General features: G+C 45.3%; 1 protein-coding gene across 7 annotated transcripts in view; it reads right to left on the bottom strand.

Moving 5' to 3' along the window:
* Positions 1 to 12,951, bottom strand: part of BEGAIN (brain enriched guanylate kinase associated) — a 286,481-nt gene that overhangs the window by 220,085 nt on the left and 53,445 nt on the right. For 2 of the 7 annotated variants that reach the window (XM_089522543.1, XM_089522541.1), the window contains exons 1-2: positions 1,959 to 2,047; positions 1,128 to 1,156 (exon numbers count right to left, since the gene is read on the bottom strand). In XM_089522543.1, coding sequence (XP_089378669.1) covers positions 1,128 to 1,141 — 14 coding nt within the window. In that variant the 5' untranslated portion in view covers positions 1,142 to 1,156; positions 1,959 to 2,047. Of the gene's footprint in view, positions 1 to 1,127; positions 1,644 to 1,958; positions 2,048 to 3,685; positions 3,925 to 12,951 lie in introns of those variants that run through there. The other 5 variants (XM_089522538.1, XM_089522540.1, XM_089522537.1 and 2 more) reach the window with 4 other exon arrangements.

The following is a 12,951-nucleotide window of genomic DNA, read 5'->3' on the forward strand; positions in this document are numbered from 1 at the left end:
ACAGTTGACTAAAAACTGAAGAAAAGGAACTTAATCCCAAAGCTTAGAACATACCTCATGATTTTAACACCAACCTTGTCAGATTAAAGGCAATTCCAAATTTTGAATCCGACTCAGCACAAAACCTGTGCATGTTTACTCTCATGCAATTCCCGCTGTCTTCAGGGAGGCTTTCTCTCAAGAAAGTGTGGACAGGATTGAACCCATATTTATATGTGTGTATCTGCATTCTACACAAGCAAGTAACTGCTGGTTCAATGGGAAGCAATGGCCTTGTCCAAAAACGAGTTAGTCCTTGTCAGGCACACACAAGAAGCAAAATCTCCAAAACAGACTTCACACTCAAGACACGAGCTGGGAAACTTGTACACTTTGCAATGCTGTCTCCCCTTTGACTTGAAGCCAGGAGTGACGGTAAGAAGAAACTTCCACAGGCTGACAACATTTTGAACACAGGGGAAACAACACTTAAAATAATAATAAAAAAATTAATTTGAAAGAAACATCAAATCAAAGCCCCTGAGAAATGTACAACAGAAAATCAAATGCCAGTACTATAACATTTAGACTGAAACAAGCAACGGCAATTAAGTGCTTTGATACAAGGGTTGCATTTTTAAAAAAAAAAAAAACCCAAAATAAATCCATAGCACTTCTCTTCCATCCCTCCTCTGCTTGGGGAAGGATCCATAAGGTTTATTTCCTTGAACAGGAAAATCATGCTCCTTCAAATAAACTGACAAGTGGCTCCTGCATTTGTTCAATAGACTAGCCTGAGCATCTCAGAATGGAAGGAGGCATGTCAGTGTGCCTAGTAGTGGGAAACAGAGAGAGAGAAATACTCCTTCTGAATTAACATGTTTGCAAAAGACCTTAGTGCTACTCCCCTTACTCCCCAAATCTCCAGACCACTGACATTTTTCAAAAGAAGGCAATCCACTATTGCAGCCAATTCTGATTTACAGAGAAAGGTGCTCTCTCTTCTCTCTCTCTCTTTCCTATAATATTACATACACCCAGCAATGGCTTGCCTCCTAAATAATGAGACGCATGGGGAAAGGCTAGAATGAAAACCAAAAGAAGAGAAGGGGAGGGAAAAGAAGAAGAAGAAGACCCATCAGACTTACCTTATTTTCTCCATCTCTGCCGCAGAGGCCTACAAGAAATCAAAGAAGAAGGAAGCAAGTGAATGGAAAAGGGAGCAGCAGCGGTTCAGTGGGCAGATTTATGCATAGTTCAGGCTCTATAGATCCCAATGGTGAGCTGAGTGGATGACTTTAGGGGGGCATCCGGCTAGGCAAACACCTTTCTTATAGGCTCCCTCTTTTTCTACCAAAAAAAAAGGGTGCAGGCAGCTGTGGAAAGAGCTGAAAGAGCCCAAGAAAGGCGAGAGGGAAGGAAGAGGGGGAAGGAAAAAAAGAAGCAGCAGCAGGAGCAGCACATTGACAGCTTGAAACTCCAGCACGACGCCTCCCCCCGCTGCAGAGAACAAGGCTTTGCCCAGGAGGCATAAGGGCAGAGCAGCCCCTGATCTGTGGCAGACAGGGGCCGAGGAGGAGGAGGAGGAGGTGGGAACAGGTTACTGTGCCGATCCGGCTGGAGAAGAGAGAAAGTTGGAAAGGCAGGGCGAGGAGGAGGAGGAGGAGGGATGGGGAGCCAAACGCCAGGGCGGTCTGTCTATCATCTCTCTCTGCTGCAACTGGCTGTGCAAACCCTCCAACGCTTCTCTGCAACGCTTAATAAGAAAAGCATTGGAAAGCCGGAGGTTTTGCCATATATATATATATATATATATATCATAGAATAATAGAATCATAGAGTTGGAAGAGACCACAAGGGCCATCCAGTCCAACCTCATTCTGCCATGCAGGAATTCCCAGTCAAAGCATCCCTGACAGATGGTCATCCAGCCTCTGTTTAAAGACCTCCACCACGCTCCACTGTCAAACAACTCTTACTGTCAGGAAGTTCCTCCTAATGTTGAGGTGGACGCTCTTTTCCTGCAGCTTGCATCCATTGCTCTGTGTCTTGTTCTCTGGAGCAGCAGAAAACAAGCTTGTTCCCTCCTCAATATGACATCCCTTCAAATACTTAAACAGGGCTATCATATCACCCCCCCCCTCTCTCTCTCTATATATATATATACACACACACACACACACACACACTTACCTACATTCATAGACATACAACAGCCACAACAAGAGGGTTCCACAAATAACTGAAAAAACACAAGGGAGATACTAACAAAGATATATACACATACACATACGTATGGCAAAACCTCTGGCTTTTCCAAGTGTATATATGTGTACACATGCATACACACACACACACACACGGAACAATCACGACAGGAGGGTTTCACAAACAACTAAAAAAACACACAGAAGGGAGAAACTAACAAAGCACCAAGAGGTGAGATGTCAAATAAATATTCTATATATCTAAAATAATTTGTATGTTTAAGTGGTGGTTTCATTTATTTTAGATATACAATATTGATTTGACATATTACCTCTATACATAGAATCATAGAATCACAGAGTTGGAAGAGACCCTAAGGGCCATCCAGTCCAACCCCACTCTGCCATGCAGGAACCCAAACCAAAGTGCCCCCATCCAGCCTCTGCTTAAAGACCTCCAAGGAGGGAGACTCCACTACACTCCGAGGAAGGAGTGTGTTCCGTTACTGTCCAACAGCCCTTACTCTCAGGAAGTTCCTCCTAATGTTGAGGTGGAATCTCTTTTCCTGTAGCTTCCATCCATTGCTCCGGGTCCTAGTCTCTGGAGCAGCAGAAAACAAGCTTGCTCCCTCCTCAATGTGACATCCCTTCAAGTATTGAAACAGGGCTATCGCATCACCTCCCCAGCTTCTCCTCACAGGGCATGGTTTCCAGACCCTTCGCCATTTTGGTGAATAGACACATAAATACAGCCTATCCCATATTCTCCACTAAGAGCTGGACTGCTGGGAGGAAGCGCTCACACCGTTCAGGGGAATTGCTGCCAGGTGTGTGTGAACACACTGGCTGCATCCACACTGGAGGAATAACCCGGTTTGTCCAGCTTTAACTGTTTCTGGCTCAAGGCTATGGAATTCTGGGAGTTGGAGTTTGTTGTTCTGGGCCCACAACAAACTCCAAATCACAGAATTCCATAGCCTTGAGCCAGAAACAGTTAAAGCGGGACCAAACCGGGTTATTTCCCCAGTGTGGATGCAGTAGACCGAAGAGACCGAATAGTAGACCCGCTCCCTATGGAGGGCCTTGTGGGAAAGCCTCCTGGACAGAAGGTGGGCCTGGAGGACAGGTCCGGGAAAAGGAGGGCCTCGGATCACCCTGAAGAGGAGGGCAGGTCCTGGAAAGGCCTTGGTCACCCTGCAATGGAGGAGAGGCCCTGACTGAGAGGACCATGGTCACCTTAAAGTGGAGGAGAGGCCCTGGAAAAGGAGGACCCCCTGAAATGGAGGAGAAGTCCTGGAAAAGGAGGACCTTGGTCACCCTGAAATGGGGGAGAGGCCCTGGAAGAGGAGGGCCCTGGAGAGGCCTTGGCCAAAGAGGAGGGGCCCGGTGGTCCCTCTTCCTGAGGCGGGAAAAGTTGGAGGCGGCGGAGGCCCTGGGGAGCTGCTGCTGCTGCTGCTGCTGCTGCCAGCCCCGAGAGGCCCCTCGGCCTCCAGACACACCTTCTTCTTTCTTTGGCCCTCCTCCTTGCAGCCGACGGACATGGCCAGCAGGAAGCCCCGCTTAACCCGAGGCTGGGGGGCCCTGCTGCTGCCGCCGCCCCGCCCGGACCCAGGAGCAGCAGCAGCTGCAGCCCGAGGAGCCCGAGCAGCGGCGGGAGGCAGCAGCGAGAGCCACACGCCGCCCCTGGGCTTCCTCATGCCGCCCGGCCATCCCCAGCCCAGCCGGACAGGCGCCTCCTCGCTGGCTCTCTCCCTCGCTGCCGGCTCCCTGGCTAGTCGCCTCCTCTCCGGCGGACGGAGGCAGGAGGCCCGCAGGACGCCCCCTTAACCCTCCCATGACCGGCGGCCAGGAACTGAGGGGCGCCCTGCTCCTCCGGCACCCGCCTTGGCCTCATGATGGCCCTTGGAAACGCTGAAGAGAGAGCATCCGAGAGTTGGAAGAGAGCCCAAGGGCCATCCAGCCCAACCCCATTCTGCCATGCAGGAACTCACCCTCAGAGCACCCCCCCCCCTTGACAAGGGGCCACCCAGCCTCTGCTGAAAGACCGCCAAAGAAGGAGACCCCCCCCTCCACATTTCCACTGTCCAGCAGCTCTTAGGAGATGGTCACACGCGGCGGCACTTCCCTCGCCCAAACATCAGGACAATGGGGCGGAAGCGTCACCAGTGTGGTCGCTTCGAAAGCGAAACATTAATCGTTAGCGTCATGGAATTGTCAGCAGAGAAGCCCTTTTCCTAATATTAATGGATTCATCAGTTAATAAGAAAAGGGCTGCTTCCCTGACAATTCCATAGTGATTCCATGGTGATAACACTTTCATTTCACTTTAGAAGCACCAGTGGCACCATCACACTGGTGACGCTTCCGGCCCATTTTGATGACGTTTGGGTGACAGAAGTGTCGCGTGTGATAATCTCCTTACTGTCTTCTTAATGTTGAGGTGGGATCTCTTTTCATACAGGACTTTTTCACACAGGGACCGATGAGCTTCCATCCAGAAAATGGTTAAAGTGTTGGCATCCCGGAGAAGCAAGCAAATTCCCTAATGCTTATCACACAGAGAGCATAACAAGGGGTTAAAAGCACATTACAGTCCACCCTTCTCTTATGCGGGTGATCCCCCCCCCCCCGCGTAAGGGAAAAAACACGGATGCTCAAGCCCCATTCAAACGAATGGGGCTCGTGCCCACAGCGGTGTGGTGGCGGCACAGGGTGCACACCACAGGATCACGCGCCATTGCTTCATTCCGGCGCATGCCTCTGTGACATCCGGCGCAGCTTCCAGCATAATCTGGAAGCCACATAAAACTATACTTTGGAAGCAAATATGGGTTTCAGACAGATGAGGACAAATCCCCTTACTAGCTTGGAAATAACTTTTTTGCACATGCTCCAAACTGTCATTTCCAAAAGTACATTCACACACATGCTCCAGAGAGGGAAGGAAAACCAGGGAGGAAAATCCTCTTTGCCCCAGAAGTTGTTTCAGAGGAAGGCAGGCTGAGGTTTCCCTTTGCAAACTCCCATAAAACCACACACAAACACACACACTAGAGAGAAAGAGGACGGGGTTGGTCCATAAAGCAGCCTGGTTTCAGCGAGGGCTGAAACTCCCAGATGCCCTCCTTTTCCAGGACGTATCCTCCATTTCTCCCTCCTGTCCAGGAGGACTGCCAAAACATCCTCTCTCTCTGCCTTCTCCCACCAGCTAAGCCTTAGAGATAAGGATTAGAGGCTGCAGGAAGAGGAGACCAGACACATGAGGGAAAGAGGTGTGTGTGTCCCTTTAAGAACAAGGCTGCCTCCCTCTCTTTGGCACAGCAAGGAACCATGGGAAATCTGGGAACAGGGAGAATCGGGGACACAGTTTTCAGACTGCTGCAATTACGTGAAGAAAGTGAATTCATGAATGAAATGGATATGAAAACATGGTATTTTTGCAAAAATGCTTATTCCCCAATTCACCACACTTTCTGTCTGGATTCTGACTGGTTTGTGCACAGTGTCATCTGAAAAGCAATTGTGAAATTGTCCCTAATGCCCTGGATGACCTTGCATTGTGACCAGTTTAACCTTCCAGTTGTCCCCATGTGGAAAAGTCCACAGAGTTGGAACAGGTCCCAAGAGTCATCCAGTCCAACCCCGTCTTGCAGGAAAACACAGTTAAAGCTCTCCTTACAAATGGCCATCCAGCCTTTGTTTAAAAACCTCCAAAGAAGGAGACCCCCACCCTCCACACTTCCACTGTCCAACAGCTCTTCTTGTTGGGAAGTTCTTCCTAATGTTGAGGTGGAATCTCATTTCCTGTATCCATTGCTCTGTGTCCCAGTCTCCAGAGCAGCAGAAAACAAACTAGCTCCACTCTCGATGTGACATCCCTTCAAATATCTAAACAGGGCTATCATATCACCTCTTAACCTTCTCTTTTTCAGGCTAAACATTCCCAGCTCCCTAAGTCCCTCCTCATAAAGCATGATTTCCAGACCCACTGCTGACTACTGGATGACACCACTGCTTCTCAAACATCTGCCTTTGGGCAGAAAAGGGCTATGGCATTCACCTGCGGTCCTTTAAAATGCTTAAGAGATTGTGTGAGTGGGGTGAGACTCAATGGGAGGAAAAAGAAGAGCTGCCAGGGTTGTTGTTTTTTTTAATTAAAGTTTCAAATTAATCTTTTTTAAAAAAGAAATATTAAAAAAAATAAAAATCTGAGAGTGAGTGAAGGTGACTTGCTCAAGGTTGCCAAGTGGGTTTCCATGGCTGAGCAGGTATTTGAACCCTGGCCTCCAGAGTCCTAGTCCAACACTCAAACCTACACTACACTGGCTCTGGAGAGGTGTCTCTCTCCTCAGAAATAAACACACCCACTCTTGAGTTTAGTGGGGCTTAATCCCTCCTCAATAATAATAATAATAATAATAATAATAATAATTTATAATATTTTTTAAATTAAAAAAATATTTTAAAATTTTCTTTAAAACCAATTGTTCACTTTAATCACATGAAACATACATGTAAATACATTCACACTCGGCGTAAGATATTGTAATTGAAAGGTCTCATTTTGATTTTTCTAGTTGGCATCCAGTGATATACAGGAATTACAATTTATGAGTAACAAGAGTATACACACACATTCCATAGGTTTCTGTACAGTATAGGATGGGAAGAGATCAGAGATGTGGGGGTTAAGACTATGATTTACTGCACCAGGTGACACCAATCCTAGTGGAGAGCAGGGTGGCAAGGTGGCTTAACTGCAAAGTAGAACCAAAAATGGAGGACAGTCCAGAGAGGAAAATGGAGGAACATGACTCAAACAGAAAGCTCAAATTGTGTGCCTTCGTATCATTTCTGACTTATGGAGACCCTAAGGTGGCCCTGTCATGGGGCTTTCTTCATAGGGTTTGTTTGTTTTTTTTTGCCATGGTCATCCTCTGGGGCTGAGAGTGAGTGACTTGCCCAAGTGGGTTTTCACAGCCAAGCAGAGATTTGAACCCTAGCCTCCAGAGTTCTTCTCCAACGCTCAAAATGCTGCACCACATTGGCTCTGGAAAAGTTTCTCTGCCTTCAGAAATATGTGCCTCCCACTCTTTACTTCAGTGGGGCTTAATTCCTGTATTATTATTATTATTATTATTATTATTATTATTATTTCTTACCTACCTCTGCTCATGGTTCGGAGGCAGGGAACAATCACAAATCATTGGGGAGATGTCTTATCCATAGGGTCACTATGAGTCAAAGTTGACTCAAAGGCAATTAAGAACAACAATCACCCTAGTAGGGATGTTTTTTTAAAAAAAAAGCTCTCCAAAAAGTCATTCATCTCCAAAACCTTAAACAAACAAATAAATCCCAGGCAGGAGTGCTGTTCACAGACCTCTTCGGTCATCTATTGCTCCGTCTCTGCTGCAGCATTTCAACCAGTTTATGTTTTTTCTTGCTTCCTTGTTCCCTTCTCCACAAAACACTGTTCTTACTAACTAGTAAGATGATTTTTATTAGATCTTGGAGTAATTCTGCCTTGTATTTTCTCTCTGCGATGGTTTGGGAGAGGAAGGGGGGATCTGTTTGCCTTATATGCTCTTAAAGAAATCTAGAGCATCTTTTAGCCTCTTCCCACCTGTTTCTTGAGAATAAGATTCAGTGGCATTTTTGTGACATCACATTGTCAAAAGGCAGATTTCCCTCCTTCAACCAATCTCTCAGAAACCCAAAAGCTAATCAGAGCTCTCTTTTCAATGGCTTTCTGTTTCAAAGAGTCTTGGTTCTGCAACATCTGCTGCTTAGGTATAAAAGAGATAATGAGGAAGATGGTCAAAACAGAACAGTGTAGATCTATAGGGCATAATTTTGTTTAATTGAGAACAAATCCTGCAGTCTCCCTGCATTGTTCCTTTTTGCTTATGGTCCATTCTCTTCTGATCCCCTCATTATGTGCAGAGTCATTCCTCATGTCCATTGTTGCCTTGGTAATCACTAGTAAAATGCATGGAGAGTCAAACAGAATCTATGAATCTATGAATTCATTCCCACCCCCACCCCCTCATGTACACACACCTGCATTCTTGAATATTGCTCAGTGTGCAGGATCAAAACTGCTTTCTAAATGCCACACAATTGGATGCACCACGCATAATGCAGGTCTCACTGTACAGTGGGCCCTTGTTATCCACTGGGGTTTCGTTTCAGAACCTGCCATGAATGCCAAAATCCATGGATGCTCTAGTCCCATTATATACAGTGGTGTAGTAAAATGGTGTCTGTTTCATAAAATGACAAAATCAAGGTTTGTTTGTTTTTGTTTTGCTTTTTGGGAGGGGGATTTGCCCTGGATGGTTATGTTTCATCGATGGTGTATTCCTGCATGCCAGAAAAATTCAAAGACTGAGATGTGTTAGTCTGGAAAATCAATATGCAAAGGGATCTTGCATAGGTTTGATGCATCTGAGGATGCATGCTACCAGCTTCTTTCTTGCAGTTTGTCTCAAAAGATGCTACAAGATCCTTTTGCATGGCCCTTGTGGTCTCTGCCAACGCTGATTCTATCAATTAATGGATGCAGAATCTGTGAATATGGAGGGCCAACTGTACATCTTAAAGGGCAACCTGTTCTATGCAACTGGGTCCCCTCTTAATTTCTTTTGATCTGCTGGTACTTTTATGTTCCTCAAGCAACCCAAATGTGCAAACACATTCTCCTGAATTGTCCTGGCAATATGAGTGGGTCGATGAGTTTAAACTTGGTTCTAGCCTGGATTAAAAAGAAACTATGCAAGTTGCTGAGTCTTATCCACAATGCTTTAGGTAGTTCCTTTAAATTTAAGACTAAAACCAGGAATGGATTTACCAGGTTATTGCATGATAATACTGCTTGTCCACCAATGGACCATTCTTTGGGGCAAGCATTCCATGATTTAAGTCCATTGGAGTATGGAAGGTGGCTTTCTTCTCCAATGAACACTCAGCAGACCCTAATGAAATGTGGGCCTTGGTAGGTATAGAAAAATATGGGTCCCTTACGCTTCCCCTGCCAAGCAGTCTACAACAATCTCTAGAGGGTCTAGGGATGGGCATCAATAGAGTACAAAGAAAAATAATACCCCCCTTCACTTTCATTGCTGTTTCTTTGACAATTGTATTTAAATGCATTTTTCTTTGGGAGGGATCCATAATTTTCATAATATTGTCAAATAGGTCTGTGATCCAAAAAATGTTAAGAATCTCTGCCATACAAAGACAATTGCAGGATGATCCAAGGCATTTTGCTGCCTGAGGTAAAGGCCAAGAGGGTGTCTACTCACATCCCATGTTCACAGGCAATAGGATAATGTCTTCCACAATTGCTGAAGACTGCAGGCTAGCTTAAAGCTGGGATTACCTGAGCAATAAGGACTGCAACATCGAAAGGACTGTGGGTTTTTTTTTGGGGGGGGGGGGTTGCAGGTGCCACCTGAGCCTTTATGTATTTTAAGACTTGCTAAAGAACCTTAGGAGATCAGATCTTATCAGCTTACGGGGCACAATTGTTCCAGAGAACTGAGAGATGAGAAGATACTCCTGATATAAAAGCCAGTGTGGCGTAGTGGTTTGCGTGTTGGACTATGACTTTGGAGACCAGGGTTCCATTCCCAGCCTGGCCATTGAAACTCACTAGGTGACCTTGGCAAAGTCACATGCCTCAGGGGAAGGCAATGGCAAACCTCCTCTAAACACATCTTGCCAAGAAAACCCCATGATAGGTTTGCCTTATGGTTGCCATAAGCTGGAAATGACTTGAAGGCACACAACAACAAACAATCAAAACAGAGCCTATTTAAGGCTGTCAGATCCCTAACCAACTCTTTGAACTGATCCCAGCAATTAACTGATAGTTACTTCTTTCCCTTTCCCTTTCTTTCCTTGTGTTTAGACTGTAGACCTGAGCCCAGGGAGCATCTTGTTTTTATTGATATGTAATTGGCTGTGGGAGATTTCTTGGCTGAAGAGTAAGATATAAATCCGTTGACAGAATGAACTATGATAAAAATATTCTGCATCTGTCAACAGGCAAAAATCCTGTACTACCTGAAGCTTCTGAAGAGATCATCGCACTGGCCCTTTCCATCCTTTCCCCCTGGCCTGGGTGCAGGATGAATACTTTTAAGCACGAATTTTATTGCACACCTCCATGGCCAGGGTGGAGGCATCCTGTACCCAATCTGGACTTCTCCATCACTTTTTGAAAGAACAAGATTTTCACTCAGTTAACTGAGCTGGGGGAAAAGAGAGGAGGGAATGGAATCTTGCCCTTCCCAGAAGGCTCAGGCAAAAGCAAACTGCTGCAGCCTCTACTAGTTTGTGTGTTCATCCTCACTAATAAGTTTTGCCATCTTGACTGCACTTTGATATTGTTTGACCACATCTGCCCATCTGTGAAATTTTGTAGAATATGGATGTGACAGGTGAATATAAGTTCTGGCTGAAGGATTCTGGGGGCGTAATAAAGAAAGTAATATTCCAAAACTCCCACCAGAATATGCCAAATGAACAGGCAGCAAGACTGGGAGATTAAGGCAGTAGTCCTTGCTTTGCAGGCAGAGATGGCTGGTAGGTAGCATTCCACATGATGGGTCACAAGTTGTACAGGATTCTTTTGAATGTTGTATTTGAATTTTAGAGTAGACATCTGTTAATGCGATGTCATCTTCTCTTCACACAAAGGAGACGCCTGGCATTAAAAGGCCATTACCAAAGAACATACTTACAGATTGCTGATGTGGTTTTCCCATAGAGGCAGGGTGGGAAAGGCTTTTAGAATCTTGCAAATGTTCAAAAAGGCATTTATGTTTCATTTGGCTTTCGCTTTTGCAAATATGTCAGCATCAATTTTTTATTGTGTTCAAATGCATTGTTTCATAAGTAAGCCCAGGCTAGCAGTACAGAAGCAAAGTTTTTTTTGCACAAAACTTTCCAAAAGGTATAACCATATCATGATGATTCAATATTGATACATCCATCAATCCATTCACTCTCTTTGATGGCTCAGGCACAGAGCTTGGAGATTTTTTTTAAAAAGTAATTAGTTCAATATAGCTGGAAATAGGTGTGCTAGTGCTCATAGCTCCATGATTTCACCCAGGTTGGTATACAAGCTACCAATATCCTGCACAAGTTGGACTTCAGTACAGACATGGACTGCAGAGGTGCTGTTTGTGTCATCAACTTGGGGGCTTCCATGGTTTAGCTGGAGTTCCCAGCACCTAAATGAAGAAGTAAGCTCATCCTCATTAAGAGATTTTATTCAATTCTTTGTGTCTGGTTAGGTGCTTTCAGGTTGTTTCCAGCTCATGGCAGCCTTAAGGGGAGCCTATCATATGGTTTCCTTGGCAAGATTTGTTTAGAGGAGGTTTGCCACTGCTATCCTCTGAAGCTGAGAGTATGTGACTTGACTAAAGTCAACGAATGGGTTGCCGTGGCTCAACAGAGATTTGAAATCTGTTCTCCCAGAGCCTTAGTCAAGCACTTAGACCACTACAGCATGCTGGTTCTTATATCATCTTCCCCTATCACTTAATAAAATTTTAAATTCTATCTGACATGTGTGTTTATTACATCATAACCCTCTAATAACTTCAACCTTTTGGCAAGACCGATAGTTATCTATCAATTTTCAAAAGTAAATGGTTGCTTTCAGTTACTTTTAAATACAATACTTTTAAATAAACCTGACTGCTGTAAGCTATTGGTCAATGTATAAAGCATAGTCCTGTTCTGTCCACTTCATTGTCATCTCTGCTCTGCTGCCCCTAAAGCAACAGCAATTCATGACCTCTTTCTCTCTAAATCCTTTAACCTCCTCGCTCTCACCGAAACATGGCTCCCAGCCCATGATACTGCAACCTCCGCTGCCCTTTCTTTTGGTGGTCTCTCCTTCACGCACACAAGCCGCCCTGAGGGTCGAGGAGGAGGGGTTGGTATCTTGCTATCTAACTCCTGCCAGTTTCAAGTTCTATCTTTCCCCCCCAGCTATCATTTCTCTTCCTTTGAGTTTCATCCTATTAGACTCTTTTCTCCTCTACAGCTCCGGGTTGCAGTCATCTATCGCCCCCCTGGTTCTGCCACCCAGTTCCTATCTGACTTTGAATCATGGCTGACATTCTTCCTTTCGGATTCAGTCCCCACTTTGATCCTAGGTGACTTTAATATCCACGTTGACGATTCCAATAACCCTACAACATCTCGCTTTAACTCTCTGCTAGCTTCTTTTGGCCTCCAACCACACTCCAACTCTTCAACTCATTCTCTTGGTCACTGTCTTGACCTAGTTCTTGCTGCAAACTGCGCCATTTCTGACTACCTGGCACTTGACTTTCCACTCTCTGACCATCATTTAATCTCCTTTGCTCTCACTTATACTCCTCCTCCTCGCCATACTATTCAACGTCTTTTTCGTGATCTTCAATCTGTTGACTCTAACCATCTTGGTCTGACCCTGGATTCATCTCTCTCTTCCCTAAATCTCGGGGATTCTGCTGATTCAGCTATGTCTTTATTTAACTCCACTCTTTCCTCAACTCTTGACCATTTTGCCCCTCTCTCTGTACACACTTCTTCCTCCAAGACTAGACCTCAGCCCTGGCTTACCCCCAACATTAAGTTTCTCCGGTCCTGCTCTAGAGCGGCCGAACGTCTTTGGAGAAAGTCCAAAAAGTGGGCTGATTTTATCCATTTCAAATTTGTTCTTTCTTCCTTCTCACGCGCCCTCTCTATGGCAAAACAG

The sequence above is a fragment of the Sceloporus occidentalis genome, unplaced genomic scaffold (genome assembly GCF_023333645.1).
Source record: "Sceloporus occidentalis isolate IW3139 unplaced genomic scaffold, rSceOcc1.0.p SCAF_4, whole genome shotgun sequence".
Taxonomy (NCBI): Eukaryota; Metazoa; Chordata; class Lepidosauria; order Squamata; family Phrynosomatidae; genus Sceloporus; species Sceloporus occidentalis.